A 25,079-nucleotide genomic window follows, 5' to 3' on the forward strand; every position below is an offset into this window, starting at 1 on the left:
CGTGGTCCTCAGCCCTATGGTCTCCTTGTGCTCTGGGAGCCTGCTACTCCCAGTCCCCCATGCGGCTGGAGCTTCTCCGTGGAGAGATGCCGCCTGAGCTGAGACCCTGCCCTGAATTACTGAGTTGATCCCATCCTCACAGCCCCTTCCAGGCACGGAAACATGGCCAAGAGCACCATCACCCGGGCTACGCTGGGAGGGGAAGGAGAGACCGGCTCAAGGGCCACTTCCCCAGCGGCCCCCGCCGACGTTGTGGGGCGCCGCCACCAGCGGGTCACCCCGCCCGGGCACCGCCGCATACTGCCCTGCGCATGCGCGGCGCCCAAGTAAACACTTCGCATCCCACCACTGTCCCCCCCGCCACCGCCGCCGCTTCCCTACACAAACCCGACAGCCCATGCGCGCTCCCCTCCCGCCGCCTCCCCACCGGCCCCCCTCCTCCCTCCCTGCGCATGCGCCAGCCTCGCCCCTCCCGCCGCTGAGCTGCCGAGCAGGCGCGGTGCGCGCTCTTCCGCGTTCCGCGCATGCGCGGTGAGCGCCGCCTCCCCTCCCTCACCGACGCCCGCCCGATCCCTGAGGTAACTCCCTCTCCTCAGTCCGTTGTTCCCGCTCCAGCGGAGAGGAACCGGCAGCGCGGCGGGTCGGGGGTGCTCCGTTAGGCCGCGGAGGCTCCGTATCGTTCCTGCCCGCGGCGGTACAAGCTCCCCCCTCCCCGCCCAGTCCCTGCAGCGGTCCCTCTGCGCAACTCGCAGCGGGGTGGCTGCGGGCAGGGCGGTGCGGACCGGTTGCGGCCGGTTCCCTGCGCAGGCGCAGGGCCCCGTAAACAGGAAGCGGCGGCGGCCCGCAGCGGCGGAGACAAAGGGGTTGCGGAGAGGGGAAAGGAGAGGATCGGGTTGGCTCGGCTCAGCTCGGCCCGGCCCAGCGAGCGGGGGTCCTGGCGGCGGGCGGCAGGATGGTGCAGAAGGAGGGGCAGACGGCGCTGGAGGAGCCCCAAGGCAGCCCTAACCCAGCCGGCGTGCCCGGCGCTCCCTTAGAGCCGCCGGGCGCCGCCGCAGGGCCGGTCCCGGGGGGCGAAGAGACCGACACCGAGACGGAGACCGCGCTTGGCTCCCGCCGCTTCCTCTGCGGCGTCGTGGAAGGTAAGAGCTCTCCGAGGGGTGTCCGGTATCCCCAGGGATTTGGGGGTGTTCGGTGACGGGGGGGGGTATCCGTGGGGCGCCCGGTCCCAGGTGGCGCTGCTGCTCCACGGCTCCTCCCCCGCTTCGCTGCGGCGCCCGGAGGAGCCCGCTCTGCGAGGAGGGTGATGCGCGGCTCTTGGCCGCGGCTTCCTCCGCTAGACAGGGGAGGCTGGGGGGTGGGGAGGAGCCGCGGCGCCCGGGCGGGGCTTCTGCCCCTCGGGCTTGTGGTGGAGGGTGCTCGCTAGTAGGGAGTGCCCTTTGATGGCAGCTGCTCGGCGGAGTGAGGGCAGGCCTGGCACCCCCAGCGGCTCGACGGTACCTAATGGAGGCTGAGGCAGTGCTGTGGCTCGCTTGCTAATACGTGTCTAAACAGGGAGGTGGGAGGGAGAGAGAAGAGCTACGGTACCTGCTCTTGGTTCTGCGCCAGAGGCTCAGATTCAGTTTCCTGGGTAGGGGATGGGTGATTCCATAGTTCTGGAATTAATATTAAATGCTTCCTGTTCTCAGAAGTGCTGTAGCTTACCATGTGTAATCTGTCTTTTGGTGTCGTTGCAGCATTAAAAGGTTTAAACTGTTGCAGTAGCCGCAGAATAAAGGGACTATTTTTGCATTTCTCGGTAACTGCAGAATTTATCTGCGTTTATCACAGCCCGGTTAAAGCAGATGATTGAATGTCAGCAAGAAAAATGGTTTAATCGCAACATAATAGATGATTCAGAATTGTTATAAATTCCTGTGGACTGCTATTATATCTGCACCTATAATGAATCTCCAGTAGGAGAACAAAATGATTAACAGATAGAATGGAGAGGGAAATAGGCAGTTTATCAATGTCAGTATCTGCATTGCTTGCAGAATGCCTTTTGTTCATATTGTAGAAAAGACCATTTGGCTTCTGCAAATGTCACTGTGCTGAGCAGAGTAAGGCCTTCATTTTGAGCACTTACTAGACCTTAAATATAGTCAACATAGAGAGAGATGCCTTTGTTAATAGAATTAATTGTGTGAAGATAGATGCTAAATTGAAGGCTTTGGAGACAGCTATCAGTGAACAGAAATACAGATTGTAACAGCATGTTTCCTCATGTTCCTGCTGATACATCTTGGCCATGGATCACCTGTTCGTCAGGTTTATATGGGAACTGCTGCCTATACCATAATAATTTTTTTTGTCATCTTAGTTATACTGTAACTGGGATGAGGTATTTGGCAGGATCTGTTGACTCTGTGTTAACCTGACACAGTCTTGAGGGAGCAGAATGAAACCAGATTGATTTTTAGTTAGACAGAAAGCAAGCTCCAAGAGTTGTCATCAGCTGGTGATGTTGGCAATTAAGAAATGTGACAAATAGAAAAGCATCACCTCAGATTAGCATGTTCTCTTCAGTCTTATTTAATTTGGTTTTGTTACCTGATTATCATAGCAGCCTTCCAGTATCTGAAGAGGGCTTACAAGGATGCTGGAGAGGGGCTCTTCGTCGAGGACTGTAGTGATAGGACAAGGAGAGGTGGATTTAGACCTCAACAGGGGAAGTTCAGGTTTGATATAAGGAAGAAGTTCTTTACTGTGAGGGTGGTGAGGCACTGGAATGGGTTGCCCAAAGAAGTGGTAAATTCTCCATCCCTGGCACTGTTCAAGGCCGGGTTGGACAGAACCTTGGGCGACATGGTCTAGTGTGAGGCGTCCCTGCCCATGGCAGGGGATTGGAACTAGATGATCTTAAGGTCCTTTCCAACCCTTACTATTCTATGCTTCTGTCTTAAGGTCCTTTCTAACCCAAACCATTCTATGATTCTATGATATTTTTTTTTCAATTGATTTTTTTGTTTGTTTTTTTAGTAGGCCCCTGCTCAGCTTTAGGCTCCTAGGTTTGAAACATGGTATCATTGGTAAAGCAGAAGTGTTTTGAATGAGTTATGAGACATAGGTGGTATTCATTAGGTAGCACAGTATTTCATTCGTTTTCTGGGTTCTTGAGCTTCTCACGGCAGCTTCAGTCAGAATTAGGGAGCCCTGGTGAAAATGAGGCGTTTGTTCTGAGTGAAATAAGCTGGGAGGTTTTCGTGCCTGCTCCCTGTTGAACTGTCCTCCGTTTGTCGCTTTGCAGTTGGCGAGGAGTAGTAGTTACACAGCTTTGCCACTTCGTGGTGCCAGTTAGTCTAAGATAGCTCATTGGAAAGACTAATTCTTAAAACTTAATCCTCTTTTAAGCCTCTTAAAAGAGCATTGCTCACTTAATAGGTAACCGAAATAACGTAATATATAGAAAATTCTTCAGTTGCATCAGTTTTGAATTTTGAAAGGTTGCAGGAGGGTGGTTTTGACCTCTACGAGACCAAATGTTTACAGATTTACAACGGTGGAAAGCTCTGGAAATGAAGATAGCGTCTGCCTTTTGAACTGGTATTCTGTAAGGCCTTGTGAGCTTTGTGTATTAGCAGCATCATTCATCACTGAGTGGCCGTGCTGTTTGAAAATAAAAACTTATTAAATTTCAGTGTTATTTTAGTCTCTCGTCTTTGCACAGCCTGCCAAGCTGAAGCTTTGTTTTGAAGTGCCCACTTGTGGTTGAACTGTTTGCACATAGGTCTAAGTGAATTTACTTGACTGAGAGTGCATTGAGAGTGCTTTTAAAGTATTATGTTTCTAGAATGGAGGGATTAGATTTAAAACCAGAAGTAGTTATGATTTCCATGGAATTGCATGCTTTAAGTATGCACTGTTCTAAAGTTACTTGTGTAGATGCTTTTATATGATTATTCAAAGACATAGTCTTAGCTTGTAAAGATGTGGGAATTGAAGATATCAACTTGCAAGTTAATTTTGACAAAGAGCCTGTTAAGCTGAATAAAAGGAATGAAATCCTAAGCATTCTCCTGACTCACTTGCACATTTTTTTAATTGCACATTATTACTCAGTATGTATTTATATACTCTGTGTGTGTATTTAGCATTCTAATCTGTACCATCAGTTAAGCATTTTTGAGCTGGTAAATATTTTCAAGTGTCTTCATGTTCGCATTACAATCAAATCTATTTTGTAGGTGTCTGGAGTGACAGTTTAATTAGGTTCTGGCCGTTCAGTCTGCTCCTAAAATAATGCTGACTTGACTCATCAAGGGCATATGCTCAGGAATATGGTTTGGATTCTGAAAATTAGTTGCTTCAGTGGCCAAAATTGTAAGACTTTGGATCATAAGAAATGAAATAAGTTATAATTGCATTTTAAATTTAGATCAGTTTGGGTTATTACACTTTCCTAATGCTGCCTAACTAGATTGGTTTTTTCCTGCTTTGGGAAGCTTTTTGATGAACGTAGCAGAAGAAGAAAATGGTGCCTTGTAATATAAAGTTTCATGGAGTAGGCATAAGCTAACTGGATAATTTAAATCTTGTTTCCCATAGGATTTTATGGAAGACCTTGGGTTATGGAGCAGAGGAAAGAACTTTTTAGAAGGCAAGTCATGCTTCCTCTTACTGCAGCACATTCCATCGCAATATAGTCATAATCTTCCACTTAAGCCTGGAAAGAATTACTGTGCTAAATTAGAACAACTTTTACCTAATATCTACATTACCGGGGGCTCGTATTCACCTTTCCATCCTGCCTAAAATGAATTTGTCTAATACTAGTTGTCCATAAAGTTGTTGTGACTTAATAGTATAAGAACAGTGATCAATGAAGAAAAATAAATTAGATCAAGTAAAAGAATTAGATCAAATAAACCATAGAATTCCTGAATTTGTAGGCTAGTTTCCCAATGAAGGCTTTTTTCCTGTGTTTACAGACTTCAGAAGTGGGGGCTAAATACATACCTGTATGCTCCAAAGGATGACTATAAGCACAGGATGTTCTGGCGAGAAATGTACTCTGTGGAGGAAGCGGGTAATTGCCTTTATTTGCCCTCTGTGTTTACTATAAATAGATCTCTGAATGAATTGGTCATTGCTACGTGTGCTTATGTTTGGTTAATCACTGTAGCCATTTCCAAAGGTGAGTGGAGACCTCTTCTTAATACCTGGCAGATGTTTTTGGTGGAGTTTTGGTACAAGCATAGATTTACTTCTTTTAACTATAACTCTGCAGATGATTTCTAAAACTGCTTTTCAGGCTTTTGTCTTACGAGATTTACTTCTTTCGAGGGAAAGGTTGCTCAAAATTATTCCTCTGGCTCTTGAACATATGGGCCATATTTTGAAGTAAAAATTATTTGCTTCAGAAAAGAGAAAAGATTGATGAGCAAATAGCATACCCTTTTATGTGATTCATAAAGTGCTTGTCTCGGTGAAGAGAATGCCAGTTAGAAAAGCAGCTTCTGACTTTTTAGTGAGAATATAGGGCCTGTTCAGGCTGGTGTGAGGCTTTCTATCCACTTCTGGTATTTATGGGGTCTACAGTGTTTTATTAGCCTGTGGGGATTATTAATTTTCCTTGGGTGAAGGAAAAATTGTTCTCACTCAAAATTAAGTAATCCTTCTGGGAGGCCACTTTGAATCACTGCAGAAATACAGTCTAAAGGATATTGCAGTGTAATTGCCAATAGCAACAAACGTTAAATATTCTAAAAATAATACCATATTCATTGTATGGAAGATGAAATTTCAAATTTGTTTCTTAAAGCAATCAATTCTGCACAGTGGTGTTAAAACCCTTTTAGATGTGGCCTGAGCTTCAGTCATATGTATAGCATGTGAATCGGTGTCATGCAGGGCGATATTACTGCTTTGAATTGTTTCTTAGTATGTGTGACAAAAGTGGAAAAAGTGAGTAATAATTCTAGAACTGTTGACCTGCATCCTGTAAAACCAGACGACGTTCACATTTGTCTCACAATATTGAGGTAGTTTTTTAAACCTTTAAATAATTTTAACATGGAAAATAACACTGCAAGGACAGTTGTTGTATTAGTTTTGGCATAATTTCTCAGAACTCTTGCAAATAATTTGATGCTTTTTGCTGTGTTACTTTTAAGAAATTCCAGCAAATGTTGTTGTTGTTCTTGCAGAAGCAGCATCTACATTTTATAGTTTACTTATAAAGATGTCCGAGGGTTTTTTTATCGTTGAATCCTTCTGAACTGTTTGAATTTGATTTCCAGAGCAGCTAATGACTCTAATATCAGCTGCACGAGAACATGAAATAGAGTTCATTTATGCAATCTCTCCTGGACTTGACATCACTTTCTCTAATCCTAAAGAGGTATCCACATTGAAACGCAAGCTGGACCAGGTAGGTGTGACACAAATTGACCACAGGTGCAGTGGTCACTCTTGCAGCTTTTCACTAGCTTCTTGAATGTTTTCAGCACTAGTATTAGTTTGAATGCCTCTGAACAATTCCAGCAGATGTTTTCAGGTTGCATTGCAGGAGAGACCAGAGGTCATTTACATTAAAACCAAACAAACAAAAAGCCAATCCACAAAACCAATAAAAAGTATTATCTTGTGTTGGATTCTGACGGCTATTCTTAGCAACTTGTCTTCAGAGTATTTTTGGGCCTTGAAGTGAAGATGCATTTCTAAAGCAAGAACTCCTGTCCACAGTAGACACCTTTGGAGGCAGACCTGACATACATGTCATCTTTGTTCTCCTGATTGACTCTTTTCCTTTGTCCAACAGTTATTACAGAATTAGCTTTTTTCCAGCTGTCTGTCCAGGGAGATCACCTTGGATTGTTAAAACTGGAGCAGATTGCAGGTCTTTAGAGGTCTTTGAGAGAAGCAGAGCAGTGGGTCAGAAATAGGCATTCATCATGTGTAGATACCAAAGTCTGTCTTACCTCCCATACCTTCTCTTCCCCTTACCTGTAGCTTCTCCTTTCACATAGGTTAGATTTAAAAATTCTATGGTTTGATTAAAAATAAAATTAAAATAATTTTAAAAAATCACAAATTTGATCTTTTCTTTCTTTTTCTTTGCCTCTTGTATTAGGTTTCCCAGTTTGGCTGCAGATCTTTTGCACTGCTGTTTGATGATATTGATCACAACATGTGTGCAGCAGACAAAGAAGTTTTCAGTTCTTTTGCTCATGCTCAAGTCTCGATCACAAATGAAATTTATCAATATCTAGGAGAACCAGACACATTCCTTTTCTGTCCTACAGGTAAAATGAGATGAATCCTTTAGTTCAGCCTTAAAGGAGAGAGGCTATTACAGGAATCACTGTGTTAAGGAGTATTTTGGGTTGTTTGATGAAATTGACTTATAAAGAAAAGGTTGAGGTAATTCAAACATATGCAGAGGTTTTGCCAGATCTACACATCTCTGAAAGGCTTAGTGCCAAGCAAAGAATGGTTCGAGAAGTTTAAACTCAAACTTAGGTTAAAGGAAGATTCCTGTTTGAGTTGTACCATAATCATCTTGATCTGGCTAGTTGTCGGTTTCTTGGAATTTGCTTAGAGTAGAGGTACAGCCCAGTCTGTGCTGACTTCTCTCACTGGTACCTAGCTTTAAGAGGATTACCCACTTTCTCTAGTCACTGAGTTGCTTTATTTATTAAAAAATAAGATGACTTGCATTTGGGTCCAATAATTTCTTTTTTTAATTGCAAGCCTTCTCTAACACCCATTAGAATATTGTAAAGAATATTCTTTACAATAGAATGTGAAAAATCACTGTTCAGAGGTGTGGAGTGCTGCAAGGGAAATTCAATTCAGTCGCAATGTTATCATCAGTGTTAATTTGTTTATCCCCTCACACTGTGGTGGCTCGTTTCTGTTGCAAAACTCCTACTTAGCTTTAAAGAGACATGTTCTGGTGTTACTATTTTTAAGTATTTGCATTTCATAATCAGTCTTAGGGTTTCTAGTTTTTTGCATATTGTCTGCCGTAACCTGCCCTTCTATTTGTGGACTTTATTATTTTTTTCATTTTGATATTTGAGCAATTTTAAATAAATTATCTGATTTTCCTTTTTGATCTTTATGCTAAGTATCATTCATCATGTGCTTTTTATTTATGCTTTAGACTTTTGGGCCTTTCTTCATTAATTTTATTGATGTTTCTCTTCTCAAATGATACTGTTCTCTCAATGTGTTTGTGGGACACCTGCGTATGCCACACATGTGCATCCTTCTACTAACAGTGACATTCTCTTCTGTGTAGAATACTGTGGAACTTTCTGTTACCCAAATGTTGCCCAGTCACCATATTTACGGACTGTAGGAGAAAAGCTGCTCCCTGGCATTGAGGTGTTGTGGACAGGTAAATATATTTTCTTCTTTTTTTTTTTTTTTTTTTTTTTTAATTCACTGTTGGTGTTAAAAAATGATTTAAGTATTTAGTAAAATAAACTGTCCAACTACTTGAGGGTTGAATCTTCCAGTAAAAGCCCTCTGATTATCCTGTTTCCCTCTTAGGTCCGAAAGTTGTATCCAAAGACATTCCAGTAGAGTCCATTGAAGAAGTTTCTAAGATCATCAGGAGAGCACCAGTTATCTGGGATAACATTCATGCTAATGACTATGATCAAAAGAGGCTTTTTCTGGGGCCTTACAAAGGTCGGTCAACTGAGCTTATACCTCGACTAAAGGGAGTTCTGACCAATCCAAACTGTGAATTTGAAGCCAATTATGTTGCTATTCACACGCTTGCAACCTGGTACAAGTCTAACATGAATGGAGTGAGAAAAGATGTGGTGATGAGTAAGTATGCATAACTGTTTGCCAGGATCTATGCTTAACCATGTAAGTCATACTGCTGTTTCCTCTTAATGATTTTAGCCGTTTCTCACCAGCTTTTTCTTTTCAAGATCTTTTCAAGACCTAGCATTTTCTATCCCATAAATAAATGGCAGTTGCCTGAAAGATGACAAGCATCTAGATTGTTTTATTGACTTCCTGGGAAGTATCTGTAGCACGTGCAATCAGAGAGTTTCTGAAGTCTTGAGAGCTATCTGTGATTGTATAAAAAGCACTCTCAGCAAACCAATTTTAATGCACAAATATAAGTGTCCATGGATTTGATTTCTTTGGAATGGAAGCAGTTCAGATCAAAAGAGAAACTGAATGAAGAGAAGCCCGAATGTCTAGTTTCTGCATAGTTTCTGTGTTGATATTGATGGTGACCATAGTTTTCTATTTTGCTTTATTAGGATATAATGCTCTTAGTGAAGTAAGGCTGTTAGAGAGTGCTTGAATGCTTTGTCTAACATGACTTATTTTTTTGATTGATTTTAAATGAAACTTGCATGATAACTGTAAAACTTTCCTCCGTAGCTGATACTGAAGACAGTACAGTTTCTATCCAGATTAAACTGGAAAACGAGGGGAGCGATGAAGACATTGAAACAGATGTTCTCTACAGCCCACAAATGGCCCTGAAGTTGGCCTTAACGGAATGGTTGCAGGAATTTGGGGTACCTCAGCAGTACAGCAGTGAGTCTGATTTGGTGGTGTTCTGGGGTTGGTAGAAAAATGGGGTTACATGTTTAGTACTTGCATTTAGATGGCAATTACTATACTTTTCAGTTGGAAGTATCTCCTGCCTTACTAATTAGGGAAACCTTAATAACAAAATAAGAATGCTTGACATTCTGCAGTGTGCCTGTAGTGTCCTGTCTGACCAGCAGAAGCGACCTTGATGTATGAGCCTTTAGCACGTCTGATACAAGACAGAAAAGAATCTTGATCTTGCTAGTCGCAGTTGTTACTAGACTTCCATGGGACCTGAGAGAATAGGATTTTGAAGTGGATTCTGAAGTGGAAGTCAGACTATTGTAAGCATTAGTTCTGGCCCAGAAGAGTCCATATTCTTCCAGTTGTAAGATGGCTTTTTTTTTTCTGAGTTTTTGTCTACAGAAACCAGCTGGGTTCCTTCCAGCATCATACACCTTTCCTGTAGCAATGGGAGCTTGGGATCTAAGATGAAACTGGTTTTCTCAAATGTGGATTTCAGGTGGTCAGAGTGCCCTTCTTTGATAACTGGTAGTGGAATGGAGGAGCCTTTCCTCTTCCCAGCTCTGCTCTGGTGCAGTTCTCCTTTTCAACTGCTGTAGGGTTTTGAGTCTTTTTAAAACTTAACTGCAGCAAAAACATAAGGAGGGGAGTAGTAACTAAGGCGTCATCTTCCTCCATTTTGGGAGAGTCGTTGAGGTTGGAAGCGACCTCTTGAGACTTCCTAGTCTAAACACCTTGCTTAAACAGGGTGAGTTAGAGCAGGTTTCCCAAGACAGTGTCCAGTCAGGTTTTGAGCATCTCCGTTTTCCCTAGGTTGAAGACATTTTTATAGTTGAAATATTTAAGCAGCAATCTCTTGTTTTGAAGTGTGCTTTTATCCAAATACATTTGTAACAAGTCAGCTGATGCAGGGGAAAAATAGTTAACTTTGGGAGCTTTTTATTCTGATGGCATAGTCAGAAATGCTGCTGGCAGCACATAAATACTAACTAATTTTCCTAACTTTTCCGCCATTCTATCTTTGCTTGCCTGTTATGTGGAGGGGAAACCTGCAAAAACCAAAGTCAGTAGTTTAGAATTAGAGTGACAGAAGTGAACAGGCAAAGTATTAAAAGGAAGGTGCATTGGTCAGATGCTGTGGCAACAGAATCATCAATGATTTGCAGAAGTTACTGATTTGAATGTTAATTGGCAGATATGGAAAACTCTAAACTTGTTTCTTCTCATTCTCAGGTAGGCAAGTGGCCCACAGTGGTGCTAAAACTGCTGTAGGAGATGTAGGGCCTCTGGTGGCACCATCCTCTTTAAATGCAGCAACTGTGGTTACCACAGTTTACCAAGAACCTATCATGAGTCAGGGGGCAGCGCTGAGCAGCGAGTCGCCGGCCTTGGTAAAGGAGGAAGAGAAGAAGCAATCTGATGAGGAACCTATGGACACGGTGGTGGAAAAACAGGATGACACAGACAAGAATGCTAATCAGCTACTGACAGATATTGCCGAAGCCAAGATGTCAGAGGAGTTGAAGCCAATGGATACGGATAAGGAGAGCATAGCTGAATCAAAGTCCCCAGAGATGTCCATGCAGGAAGACTCTGGTAGTGACATTGCCCCTATGCAGACTGATGAGCAAATTAACAAAGAACAGTTTGTGCCTGGGCCAAATGAAAAGCCTCTCTACACAGTAGAACCAGTGACATTAGAGGACTTGCAGCTTCTTGCTGACTTGTTTTACCTTCCTTACGAACATGGGCCCAAAGGTGCACAGATGCTGAGAGAATTCCAGTGGCTCAGAGCAAATAGCAGTGTTGTCAGTGTTAATTGCAAAGGAAAAGATGCTGAAAAAGTGAGTGTGAATCTTGTTTCTCTCAAATCAAAATCTTGAACAATGTTATCTGTTGTCTGTAACAGAGACTGGTGTCCTACTTCCTTGGACTTGGAGAGTAGTGTATAACTAACCACAGGTCAGTGATTTTCATTCCTCCAGTGGAATCTACTGTTTTAAGCCCCGTAGTGCCATTTAGCTGTGAAGGCAGTCTGGTGTCTGCATTTGACCAGGGATCCCTGTACGTCTCACTTCTAACAGCCATAGAGAATATCCGTGAGTCATATGTGGTGTGGGTAGTCCTTGCTGGTAAAATGAAGTCATGAACTGTATAGTCTTCCTCTATACTTCAGGGTACCTCTCCTCCCTAGAAGGCTGTGTTTGATCTTGTGGATCTTTTGCCTCCATTCATAGATAGAAGAATGGCGTAACCGAGCAGCCAAGTTTGAAGAGATGTGCAGCTTGGTGATGGGGATGTTCACTCGCCTCTCCAATTGTGCCAACAGGACAATCCTTTATGATATGTACTCCTACGTCTGGGATATCAAGAGTATTATGTCAATGGTGAAATCTTTTGTGCAGTGGTTAGGTAGGTGCATTGGGAGCCATTATAATCCCAGATAGTGTATTTTTTTGTTTGGTTTTTTTTTCTAATTAGCCCACGGGGAAAGCAAAAGATCAGGCAAATGTGTTTTCTTGGACATGGGGTCTGCTCTGACCCTGCTTTAAAGGTTTTCCTGTCTCACTATTGAAGCAATGCTTGCCGTGAATTTGCTTTGGTATTGTAAGTGGAGTCTGCTGGATGCTTAAGGTTGGAGACCTTGATTTTCTTCTTGGGCTAATGAAACTTGAATCTCATCTGACACGTAAGTGTTGACTTTAACTTACTCTTGACTGAATGCACACTGGACTGTGCCACTCCTTGGATACCCTCTATATGATTGGAAAATGACACTACGAAATGTGACCACATCAGCCATCTGCTGCTTGCTCTGTCTTCATCACATTATTGCTGTCTTCAACACAACAATTGCAGAACCAGCCTTTCAATGGGCCTGGCCCAGAGGAAGCCGATCCTCCCAGCCGTGTGCGCATGCGAGCTTTAGCAGAAGGCTATTCTGGTGCAAAAGAATTTCCTTTAAATATTTTCCAAATTGCTGATTTTTTTCTTTTTTTTTTTCTTTTTTTTTTTTTTTCTTGTTTGGTTTGTTTTATTTTCTTTTTTTTTTCTTTTTTTTCTTTTTTTTTTTTTTTTCCTTAATGGATGGAAATTGTGGAGCTCTCTGGACAGATTTAGTCTGAGACTTAAACTGATCCTGAAACAGGTTTTGGTTTATTTTTTGATTGGTTTTTGATTTTTAATGTGTGACTTTTTGGTTTTGGGTTTTTGTTTGGTTTGGCTTTGTTTGTTTGTTTGTTTTGGGTTTTTTTGTTGTTTTGGGGTTTTTTTTGTTTTTCCTGAAGATTTTTGGTGGATCCTAAGTTGGCAGATAGCACCAGCATGGCCTGGGTAATTGTAGTGACCTCATTTCACTTTCAGGTTTCAATCCAACTGTAAGGAATATGCTGTGGACTTGCTTTGACATACACAGCAGGCAGCAAAGTTGGTGGTCTCAAGTCACACTTTTTGTAGGTGTCACAAAGCTCACAGTGGTTAACCATTACACAACCTTGGTCTAGTCCTACTGTTTGGATTGTCTTTAAATCATATTCTTAAACGCTGGCAGGTTTAAGCAGGGACAGAGATAACCTGTTAAGTCATCAAGTCAGTCTGTGCACAGCAACTTCCCGTGTTTTGCGCTTATTAAATATCTGATCCCTATACATTTTGCTGATAAAGGAGAGCTTTTAAGACTGGCTTCTGCAAAGTAGATAGAAGAAAACTAGCTTGGGAGGAAAACTCAGCAGCATTGTCATGTGTTAACATCTCTGCCTAATGCTGTTTAAAAGCTATAAGTTTGTACATTTTTAAAAGCAGTGTAACACAACTCCCCCAGCTTGACTATTCTTGCTGTATATTGACCTTTAGCTGGAAAGAATGCCCTCTTTTTGATAAGTTAATGTTTAAAACTCTAGGCCAAAGCTCTGTAAAGCCAACAGTGATTTTTGTAATCTCTAAACATTGAGGGCCCAATTTAAGACTGCATTTCCGAATTATCAAACTACTGATTAGAGTCAAAATTCTCTTCATTTTTCAATGTCCCTCTAAAGTTAGGTTCAACTTTAAATGCATCAAATATTTGGAGTAGTTCATCTTAGAAGCCATCTCTGTAAACATTCGCCCTGTTAACCTTGGCACTGTTCTGTTCCAGTACTCAAACTGGTATTTGGTAGTTTAATCTTAAGAGTTCTTCACATACAAAGTTTAATACTCTTATGCTAACAGTGCTTCTGGGAGAGGGGATGTTTTTGTCTTCAGCTTGCATTTTATCACTAGTGTAAATACATATAAAGCAAAGGTCTTTGATTAAGTACATCATTCTATAAAGCAAAGTATGTTGCAAAGCCAAACAAATAAGTTTTCACAATGGTGTGCTCAATGGTCCACTGAATGTTCACTTTCTTCACCTCTCCTCCCAAGTCCAGCTAGCATTCAGTCCCTTAAATTAGTGTGGCTGTACAATACTATGGATTACTAATGACTTCTATTGTCTTCTTCCCCATTGTGTACAGATGGGAGAATCCTCAGCACAAGTTTCTACTGCTATTGGATGGACAGCGCCAGATGTTCACAGCGCGTCGTCATTATTTAATTAAAATGGAAAGGTTTTGTCTGTGAGGCAGCTCAGATAGATTAGATGTGCAATAGGCATGAACTGAAGTCACATTTGCGCAGCGACTAAGGCATTAACTATGTTTTTCATTTATACAGCTCTTCATTCACGCAGCTCTTTACTGTAATCATTGGAAGTGCTAGTTAAGTTGTAGTCTCAAAGGACAGACAGATACTGTCTTCCAAGTTATTGACTAAATCTCCTTGTGAAGGGGATCTTTCTCCTTGAGAATTCTAAAATGTGGGAGTAAACCAAATTCAAATTCTGATGCTTGGATTGTTTCTGAAATTTACCATACTTTAGGGTAGTTTGTATTTAATGTATATTCCTAAACTCTCATAAATGTCAAACTTGGCACACTTTGGGACTCTCTGACTAGCACAACATACTTGTCTGTACTGATCTGAGACTGTTACTTGAACAGGAGGTAGATTGCTGTCCACGAAAGGAAAAGAGTATTTGTGCTGCTCATCTTGTCAGAAAACTGGGTGGGTAGTTGAAATCTCCACTTCAGATACCACATTTGGTTTTGGTTTTGGGGTTTTTTTTTCCCCTCAGAGTTGTCATTTATGTTAGTTGGTGAAGGCTGTGGTGCCTTGCTGGCAAAACACTACTAAAAGCCAAGCAGCTACTGGAAGTTTCTTTTCTAAAGCAAGCATAAACTAAAGCTGGGCCCGCTGTGGCTGGTTGATCAGCAGGGAGCCTGCTGTGTCTGATATGCTTGAGGAGGAAAAAACCAAGAAGCTAAAAAGCAAAGTCGGTATTACCTGTGGCCAACAGGGAGTACTGGTTAAATTGTGAGTTAATTCCAGTTAACACTACGTAGCTTTTTAATGTGCCAGCAGCATTGTGAAGGTACAGCCTGGATTATGTAAATCTGGATAGACTCTTGCAAAAATACTGTTTCTGGCTGCCTGAAGTGTTCCAGGCTATTTGCACGCATTGCCAGTCCTAGTTTTCTGACAAGATTAGAAACAATCATTATTAAAATGTGACTTCAGAAAGGTCCATTTTTTTTTTTCAAGGGGCTGTGATAATGGTATTTGTTTGATCTAAAATTTAGGCTAGTGGCTATTGAGCCATGTAGCTTCCAAGATGTCATCTTTTCATAGGTGAAATGGATGCTTCTGCTACAAATATATGTATATATAAAAAAAAAAAGATGTGTACAAAACATCTGGGAAGCTTGTATAATTGTGCATGGCACCATTCCTCTGCTTTCTGGTCTAGAATGAGGTGTGTGAGCTGAATCACCTCACCTGCTCTTAGACTGGTTTGTTGTGGGTAATCACAAATTTGGGATACTTCAATTAGTGCACAAGCACAAAATTTTTATAAAATCTTCCATTATTACAGCCTCCCCCCAAGCCCTGGATTCTAGCTCAGTTAGAGAGCTTTTTCCACAAGTGTGTGTTGGCTTTTTGGACATGTTAGACACCCAGGAAATCCCCCTTCTCGTAACGTTCTCCGCTTGGATCTGATCTCAACAGGGTGTCGTAGTCAATCTTCAGCACAGTTCTTAAGTGGAGACCAAGAACCCTGGGCCTTTAGAGGTGGTCTAGCAGGAGAGTTCCAGGTATCAATATGACTTCACAACTGAATGACATTTTCTTTGTTTTATGAGAAACCTTTTGTTGCACATCAGAGGTCTGGAAGGATTGGTCTGCCGAAGGCTTTCTGGTCCAAAGCCCATTAGCCTTACAGCTTGGTTTAAAATAATTTTCCTCCCCTCTCTACAGTAATTTCTCAAGGAGATGCTGCCTGTCCCACGCGCATGCGAAGCGCAGCGGCTTTAGTTGGACATTTCACATTGTTTCTTTGCAGGTCGCACAGCATTTTTACCTGCGCCCGCAATTGCACAATGCGCGCATGCTTGTCTGCCGATGGGAATTCCATGAGCAAAAGGGATAGTCATCCAAATTCTGGTTCCTCTCCAAATAAAGCTCTCATGCGCTTTGTTGCAAAGATTTCAATTGGCAAATAGTTCTTAAACTGCTGTTTATGCCATGTTCGAGTTTGTTCATGGATTTTTCTGGCACTCTACTTTTCCCCCCTCACAGGTGCTCTGCGCGCAGCAAATTGAGTCAGCGCATTGCTTTTGGGATAAAGTGTCTCCTCTGGCCAGTTAACCCTCTTCAGACCAAACCTTTCCTCCTGACATTCTATGTTCTTATACAGAGACAGTGTAGATATGATTGGTAAAAAGTATTTTAAAGCAGATAAGATTAACAGACTCTTAATGTGCTGTTTCAATTGCATATTTTAAAACACCCAATTGGATATTTCCTATTCAAATAAGGTCTTTGCATTTGTAAAGCATACCAACCCCACCTTCCTTTGGGGTGCCTGCAAGTAGCAAATGTTAATTTGGGAGTCTGCAGTGCACACCCAAGAGCGATGGGTTTTGCTGTTCATACAGTCATATTAAGTATTTTGTTTTCACAGCGTTTGCTGCCTATTGATGGGGCAAATGACCTCTTTTTTCAACCACCTCCATTAACACCCACTTCCAAAGTGTACACCATACGACCCTACTTCCCTAAAGATGAGGTAACTGCTTTTGGCACTTCTCACTTAGTGACGTGTTTCCTTTTGTGGAGTGACTTAGGGTCACTCCATCCCTTAATGAAATTGTGGTGTAGTTTCATTCTTGTTAGCTTAGCAAGAAGAATGCTTGAAAGTGATGTATTAACCAACAGTTAGTTAACGCTCTTTATGGATGCAGTTTAAACAATGTAAGAATTGACGTAGCTTGAACTTTTGCATTTGTAGCTGCGCTGAAACAAAGCCGGCTCAAATAAACTGTGACTTTGAAGCCAATCAAACAGACAGGGCTAGCACATGAAGACATTACCTTTACGTGCCACTTTTAGGCTAGCTCTGTCCTGTGCTGTTCTCACAAGCAGTAACACAACCTTTTCCATACCCTAGATCAGGACAGTACATGAGCTGGTTTATTCATTGTAGGCAATAGAATTGGTATTTGTAAGCCACCTAAACAGTTGGTGATGCAGAGAGGTGTCAAATGCGAAGCCTTTCTGATGAAAAGTGTCAAATTTTTCTTGTGTAAAGTGTGACTGATACAAGTTTTCTCTTTAAAGAGATTCAGCTGAAAGCCTTTTAAAGTCAGGGTGTGTCTGTCCTTCACAGTGGTTAAACTGTTGCACTTGAACATTGGAAATTTGGAAAATGGACTTTGTAGCGAGGGTATTGATCCTCACCGAATGTTTGGTAAATGACCCTGGAGGGGTGAGCTTGTGTTCTTACATGTGGGAGGTTGATCTCCAGCCTTTCCTTCCCAGCCCTTCAACTTGGCCACAATGGTTTTGGCAGGCAACTTTTAAGAGTTACTTTTGGGGAGGTGGGGAAGATAGATCCTTTCTCATAGATAGATACTCTTGTTCTGTGTAACTTTTTGCCTGATAGTGCTACTTTACAGTGGAGCTGTTAATGAAAGCTCTCTAAAACAAAGTTATTAGTTTTTTGAATGTGACTGATACTTGAAATAATCTCTTCTCTCCTCTTAGGCATCTGTATATAAAATCTGCAGAGAAATGTATGCTGATGGAGCTGATCAACCCTTCCATAGTTTACCGGATTTAATTGGAGACAAGTATGTATTAGGAGTGAATGACCTACAGAGGTGGTTCTGAAAGATGAAGTCCTGGCACTGTTTAATTTGAATTTTTAAAAGTGGAGAGAGGGGAAAGAATGCAAATAACATTTGATTTTAAAATAAATAAGTTTAAACTCTGCCATCTGCAGGCCTTAGGAAATTGGGATTTTGATTTCTTAAAAGATGCCATTGACACTTCTATCTCAGTTCATGCTCTGGTCACCTTTTGTGAGCTGTTAGAAAAAAGACTCGGCTGAAACCTTTGTATTATGGAACCTGTGCATCACAGTATCTTAATTTTTTTCAGACTTTGTGAAAGTATATCCTGAGAGTTCTCGTAGTCTGGTATTTATTTTCCAACCTAGTATAGTTCTTCAGATAACTGCAAATTTTTGAAGGCCAATCTCCCAGCTGACTGCCTTGATCTTACAGATTACCTCTACCAACTTTAAAAAAGAATAAGCAACGACAAGTGAGCTGAAGTTAAAAAAGAAAAAAGGCATTAAATCTGAGCTGTAAAATGAGCTATTCTGAATGAGGGTTTTTTTTATTTAGATGTAACTTGGTAGAGAGGCTGCTCTGTGAGTGACAGGAAGATAGGTAAGGAAGGATGTGTGACTGGTATCAAAACAAACCCAACAGAGAAGGAGGAAGAACAAGGAGGTAATGGCAGCAGAGAAGGGTGAAGGAGGCTTGTGTCTCTGATGAGTCAGAAGTGCAGTGTGTGTGGAATTAAATTATGGGAACCTGAGGTGCAGATGTTGCTCATAGCTGAGTTTTGACAGCCCATCAGTCTGTTAATGAATGCTTTGTAGGATCTAGTTTTGTGACTGGAGGACTCTTGACACTTCTTTGGTTGACTCTAGAGTCTTCTCCAGAGTACCCAAAGAGCACACTTGTTCAAAGTGACCTTCTTTTGACTGAGTTTGGGCACTTCTTTCTGCAGGTTAGTAGGAGGTCTGCTCACCCTCAGCCTGGATTACTGCTTTGTCTTAGAAGATGAGGATGGCATATGTGGCTATGCTTTGGGAACAGTTGATGTCACTCCTTTCATTAAAAAATGCAAAATGTCTTGGATCCCTTTCATGCAAGAAAAATATACTAAACCAAATAGTGACAAGGAGCTGTCTGAGGCAGAGGTTAGTATAAACCAGGAGATCAGAACTGCATGCTGAACTCACTCTTTCCAAAGCAGGTCTTTATTTTTCTTTTTTTTTTATTTTTCTATTTTTCTATGTAATGATTTCTTTTGTACTTTTCTGAAGTCTTTGAGCATGGTATTGGGCATTTTAGAAGGTGACTGTAAAGTTATTTGTTACCAGTCAGATACAGCTTGTGTGTTGTAATACACCCATGAGGTGTGCTTTAAGAGTAATCAGTGCAGTAAATGTAAGCCACCTTAATCTAGAGAAAATTAAGGATTGCTTCTGCTCTGTTCTCCTGCAAAGTGAGGTAGTGATTTCCCCATGCTGCAGATATGGCTAACCCCTGCTAGTCACATCTGTTTAAGTATGGAAAACAGAGAGTATTTGGTTTTGATGTTAAAATCTGTGAGCCATTTGTGGAGTGTGGCAACTGTAAATGGTGCAAAATGACATCTCACCTTTAGCAAGTGCTAAAAATCATATTATTCTCCAACAAGTTGTCTGAATACAAGGAGTCGTGGCAGACTCCTCAGGGAGTCCCCAGCTGGTAAGGCACGGCCAAACCGGAATATATGCAGCGTGCTCTTGCTTTATTTGACTAGGTCTTGGACAAAATCTTACAGGAGAAGTGATGGCACTGAGAGCACAGTCCTTCCCACAAGCAAAGCAAAGCTTCCTGGAAATAGAGTGAAATGTTTGTCACCCTGTTGTGAAAATGGCCACTACTTACAGGCATGTTTGATGGGAGAAAAGTGAAGTACATTTAAACAAACACACAAAAACTCCCGCAGCCTTGCAGCAAATACCAGCAATCTTGGTTAGGTGTGACTAGAAGGTAGCTGAATAGCTCTACTACCACTATTGAAGTGGAGCTAATTCTGCAGTCTCTAGGTTTTGTGACTTTATTCTTCTACATTTGCAGAGTGCAGTGCTTTCAACTGCATGTGTAAATTCAGATTTTGAAGCAAAGTTAATGTAGTCAAAGATATCAGAAGCTAAATACTGCAAAGCTGTAGTAGGTACAGTAAAGGTGAAGGGGCCTTAATTTCCCGAAGTTTAAAGCCAAACATCAGGGAGGAAGCAGGAGGGATTTGTGCTGATAAACTAGCTTTTCCGTTGAGATGCTTAAGAACTCTTTTTGCTGTTGGTACATTACCCCAGAATTTCTGCTGTTGGTGCAATGTCTCAGAAAAAGTCTGGTTTGTGAGACTGTGGGCTTGAAGGGTGTTCCTGTGAGTGGAGAGAAGCTCTTTGTACTTTGCTGTTGAGATAGGTGATGTGGGATTTTATCCATTTAGCTTTTAAATAAACATGAATGAAAGTGGAAAGCTGGATCATGATTAAATGTCTGTTTCCCATATTCTTTTCAGAAAATAATGCTAAGTTTCCATGAAGAGCAAGAAGTATTGCCAGAATCGTTCCTTGCCAACTTCCCATCATTGATAAAGATTGATATCCACAAAAAAGTGACAGATCCAAGTGTGGCTAAAAGTATGATGGCCTGCCTGCTCTCTTCTCTAAAGGCTAATGGTAAGCTTCTTGCATTCAAAATTCCTTGTTTCCTAAGTATATGTTAGTTCTAGGTTGCAAGACAAACTTGGGTGGTTATATTAACATACTGTATTTGCATATCAGCCTGAGAGATTCGGTTCCTGACACTCTAGGTAAATAATTACAAAAGCTTTTTGGATAGCTAACTTCTGCTGCTGTCCTTGATTAAAAAGTAGCTTTTCACTTTAACCATTATCCTGCAAATTAGAAAATAGGAAGAACCGAGGGAGCAATTTGGCAACGGGAACACACGTTTTTACATCTTGAACAACGCGCAAATGTTTGTTTCCCCTCCTGGCATTGGTAATGATGCTTTTTCTTTTGTGCGGCAGCATGCGCTGGTGGGTAATTATCAAAACCTACAATATGGGGAAGTACTTGGGCTGTCTGCCTGACTGTGCACCTGAGATTCACGGCTCCTTTGTGCAATTTGGCGCTGTTTTCTGAGCCAACAGCAGAGTTTCAGGATGCTTTTATGTGAAATAAAAGGTGTGCAGAGGGCTCATTCAGACTGACAAGACATCTGCGGTGTGCAGTGCCTTCAGGGGGTGGTCAGCTATGTTGCCATAAATCTGATCTCTTGGGCACTATGCTTCATATAAGGTTGGATCAGTGATTTCATTGGGTTTAAATGTTAAAATAGATGGGAACTCTAGTAGTATCTGATGTCTGTGCTTCTTACAGTAACTTCTACGGTGTTTTGTTTGTTTCTTCCCTCTTCAGGCTCTCGTGGGGCTTTTTGTGAAGTGAGACCAGATGATAAAAGAATCCTGGAATTCTACAGCAAGCTGGGTTGTTTTGAAATTGCTAAAATGGAAGGATTTCCAAAGGATGTTGTTATCCTTGGAAGAAGCCTGTGAAGTGCTTGACAGTGCACTGTTCCAGTACTGTAGTCCCTTAAACAGCTGGGCAGGTAGTGGTGGGGATCTTCATATGGTCTAGCTGCACAAAGCCAGGAATAAGCCAGCTTGGTAGAAGGGGCTATGCGAAAATCACCCATCACACATTCAGACTGTAAGTTGTTGGAAGGGGATAATGCTGCTGAAAACACTGTTTTAACAAAGAAACCTTGTCCTCTTCTGGTCCTGTGTGAAGTGCCAAGGAATCTTGCATGGGCTATAGCTTCTTGGAGGAATCCCTCTCAGTCGGTCCTGTGGTTGATGACACTTCTCTGCACTCACATGTCGACAGAAAAGTGGTCTCTGGCAGAAGTACCTGTAAAGGTGCAGCTTGTTTCTCTGTCATAGAGCGGGATGTGCAGCTGGAAGTTGCACGAAGGGGAGGGATTGCCTGTGTCAATCAGCAAATTTAAAGATAAGTAGCTACAGTTCTATTTTTGACTATCTTTATGCTTGTTGATAAAGCAATGACCCGTTGTCACTTCTAATGACCATTGGTTCAAGCTTTGTGCTTTGTTAGGGACAAATGTGCAGTGGTCTGTGGCAGAAGTCACTTAATGACAACACTGTAAACTTCAGTGTATATAAACTTAGCCGTATGCTGACTAACTTTTTGTTTACCGGTTTTTGTAACTTTTTCTTTTGAAAAGCGAAATGGTATAGGTCCAAGATGGCACTTTTGAATAACCTAAAACCACAATGGAGAATGAATCTGTCCTCGGCACTGACCTTTCTTACTGTGCCTCGTGTCCAGGGCTAGGGACTGACCATCTTGGCTAAGGGGAGCGGGTCCCGAATGATCCTTCCTTCAGACAGCAGTTTGTCACTGTGTGAGGTTATCATTCTCTTGGGACTGAAACAGCAATTCACGAGGGGGGTTGGTAACATTCACATGGGATTGTGGTGAAAGACGGTGAGAGAGGGAGAGCTGGCCCACAGCTGAGACTTGTCCTTGGAACAGTCACCACGTTTCAAAGCCTGTTCGTACCAGTTGGATTAAATCAGGGTCTTTAAGTCCTGCACATTTGTATCAAATAACTTTTCTATAAGAAATGCCACAATAAGCACATTTTTACACATTATTTAAATGGTTACCTACTTTTAAATGTTCCAAGAGTTTAATGTTTTTACCCAGGACTGACATGTTTGGTTATGGGATGGAATCAGCGTGGTATGGAATCTGGTAGTGAGGTAGTTGCATCATTTATGAAACTGGTATTTCACACAAGTTCCAGTGGCCCAGATGTGCAATTGGCCAGTGGTATGCAGCTTGCAGTACCTTGCTTCTTTCACCTGCTGCCATCAGCTGTCTTTTTCTTCCTTTTTAATTTTCCTGGGGTTTTTTTCAGTGGTGCACAAAGGAAGTTCAGTTCTTTTTACGAGCCTCCAGCTGCATAGAAGTTACACAACCTATAATGAATGGCATTAAGACTGCAGTAATGTTGTCTGCGACCTGTGAGGAGATACTGTGTTTGGCCTTCTGGTGCAGTCTCATACAAGATGGTTTTGGTTTTTTTCAGTTGGTTGTTGTTTTTTTTTTCTCCTTTGCAGAATGTGAACTTTTTTTTTTAATGCGGTAGCGAAGTATTTAAGTTGAAACAAGGTCATTTCATTTTTTAGAGAGAGGTACGGGGTTGTGCTATGGGATTTCATGTAAGTCAGAGCTGAATGCCACTAGTTTTTATACAGCTTTGAGTGCATGTTGAGTAGCTGACACCTTGGTTTATCAGGAGGGAGAGTTTTGTTTCTTCATGGATATCAGAGTCAACTTACTTTATCTGGATGCATAACATTACAGCATAGGATGCTTGTGGCCTTATTTCTTGGCTTTTAAGGAGTTGCCACATTTTCTCTTCCTATGACTTTGTTATTATTATAGAAGTTAATTGTATAAGCCTACGGAATGTCAGGCCAATACCATCATTCTAGGATTGTAAAGTGATATGTTGACATATCTTTCATGGTTATGAATTTTCATTAAGGTTGGAATGCCACTTTCATTAATCTGTTTTTAGATCAACAGTATCTGTAGCAGAAAAAAACGACCTGTAAAACTGTATTTGAAGACCATGCGAGAAATAGAATAAAAATTGAGAAGTGAATGTAAATAAGAAAATATTTGCTTTGTGTGTGAGGTCCCAGAACCAGAAGTGATTTGGCGATGTGTGTTATATCATGTCATGTCTGTTGGATGGCCTCAGGATCAGCTGGCAAAGAACCCTGTCTCTGGTTTTGGTGGTAGCAGTGCGTTCCATGGTAGGCTCTTACCTGTGCTGGTGCTTTTCAGGGGCAGGTATTTGGTGACCCTTCAGAAGTACCCATCCCAAAGATTTTCGGGTGGCAGTGACCTTTGTGGTTGGCCCTTCTGCGAGCAGGGCCAATTGAACTTCACCTGTTTGGAAAAAAAGCAGCAGTTCTTTTAAAGGTGGTTTCCAGTGTCTGGCAAGGGCAGAGCCTGGCAGCAGTGCTCCTTTGTCCCTTCTTCCTCATTGCTTTTTGTCTTGCTGGCTGCTGGGTTGAGGTTGCTGAAGCCCAGAGGAACCTGCCCACAGAAACACGGGGAGAGGTGAAGTGACTTGAGGGTTGTGCTGTGTGCAGGGCGCAAACGTCAAAGTTCCACAGTCTGGCCTCGGTTGTACATCCACACAATTTAAGCGGGGAAGCTCCTGAGACAGCTGCAGCAAGTAGCTTCCTGTGTAAAGTTGACAGCCAGGCAGGAGGGCTGGGTCAGGGGTATGAAAAGCTGTGTGTTTTGTAAGGTCAGCTCACAAGTGTTCATCTACCTGCTGTAGAACAGCAGGTTATACAGTTAAAAAGCTGTACACGTCAACTGAGCAGGGAAATCAGCAGTTAAAAACTTCTCCTAACGCAGTATATGTGTACCATGTTAAAATGATAGTTGTTCTTCACATTCATCATGTGTTGCATGTAGGTATCTTTGTTTCTTGAAGCCTCTTTCACAAAGTTACGGCAGAAATGGCAGTGTCACTTGGCCTGTGTCAAACAAAGGATTGGATTTTGCTGTTGCACCAGAAACTTTCCCAAGAAAGGCAGTGGGAGGCCGAAATGGGCTCTCTTTCCTGCATCATGGGCCACTAGCCCGATGGCAGCAGAGAGCAACTACAGCAGAAGCAAACAGGCACACTTGTATAACCCTTGCTGAGCAAGCACTCGCATTTTTGCCTTTTTCTGGCACCGGTTTTGGCTTTTCGAAGCTCTTCAACCGTGTTTTTCCTGAACCAACTCCAGCTGGAGCAGAGCACAGTGGTGGCTGGTGGAGGTCTCCTCTGCAGCGGGAGCAGAGCGAGCTCCTGACTGAGAACATGATGTGAGTTCATCGTTAGCAGGGTTTGTTTTAATTCACCTGCTCCCCCCCTACACCCCTGCAGCATGGCCCAGGCTGCTTCCCTTTCAACTTTGAAAGACCAGCCCAGACCACTGCTCCTTGTGGTATGTCTTGAAGCAGGATCTTGCCTCTGTGCTCAAAGGCTGTGCACCACAGTCCCCGGTGCCAGGTCATGCTGCTCTTGCCCTCACCCAGGCTTAATGAGATAGAGATGGGCAGATCCCTGTTATGCCCCTGCCTTGGTCCCTGTTCCCATTCTAGACCTCTGCTACCCTTCTTCAGGCCCTCAACCTGCTTACAGCCCCTCCTGTATTTTCTCCCAACGTCGGGAAAACTGGTGCCCTGGAGC

General features: G+C 42.3%; 1 protein-coding gene across 3 annotated transcripts; it reads left to right on the forward strand.

Moving 5' to 3' along the window:
* The first annotated feature begins 515 nt into the window (after positions 1 to 515).
* On the forward strand, positions 516 to 23,486 carry OGA (O-GlcNAcase). 3 transcript variants are annotated; one of them, XM_030485784.1, is made up of 16 exons: positions 516 to 1,139; positions 4,585 to 4,636; positions 4,968 to 5,065; positions 6,279 to 6,409; positions 7,112 to 7,283; positions 8,285 to 8,383; positions 8,539 to 8,823; positions 9,397 to 9,555; positions 10,810 to 11,420; positions 11,814 to 11,988; positions 15,664 to 15,749; positions 16,619 to 16,723; positions 17,701 to 17,786; positions 18,736 to 18,928; positions 20,305 to 20,464; positions 21,209 to 23,486. In XM_030485784.1, exons 1-16 carry the CDS (start codon positions 953 to 955, stop codon positions 21,343 to 21,345), a joined length of 2,736 nt encoding a protein of 911 aa, XP_030341644.1. In that variant the 5' UTR covers positions 516 to 952; the 3' UTR covers positions 21,346 to 23,486. The 3 variants fall into 3 exon arrangements, with proteins under 3 accessions (XP_030341644.1, XP_030341645.1, XP_030341646.1); XM_030485785.1 differs by lacking the exon at positions 21,209 to 23,486 and having other exon boundaries at positions 18,736 to 18,984; positions 20,305 to 20,365; XM_030485786.1 differs by lacking the exons at positions 18,736 to 18,928; positions 21,209 to 23,486 and having other exon boundaries at positions 20,305 to 20,389.
* The last annotated feature ends 1,593 nt before the right edge of the window (positions 23,487 to 25,079 follow it).

This window comes from Strigops habroptila, chromosome 5, assembly GCF_004027225.2.
Source record: "Strigops habroptila isolate Jane chromosome 5, bStrHab1.2.pri, whole genome shotgun sequence".
NCBI classification, from domain to species: Eukaryota; Metazoa; Chordata; class Aves; order Psittaciformes; family Psittacidae; genus Strigops; species Strigops habroptila.

Bases quoted from the DNA above. Each gene is read 5' to 3' on its own strand.
- OGA (XM_030485784.1), top strand. From the start codon at position 953: ATGGTGCAGAAGGAGGGGCAGACGGCGCTGGAGGAGCCCCAAGGCAGC. The intron at 1,140-4,584 runs GTAAGAGCTCTC...TGTTTCCCATAG, and splicing joins CCTCTGCGGCGTCGTGGAAG to GATTTTATGGAAGACCTTGG. The intron at 18,929-20,304 runs GTTAGTATAAAC...TATTCTTTTCAG, and splicing joins AGGAGCTGTCTGAGGCAGAG to AAAATAATGCTAAGTTTCCA.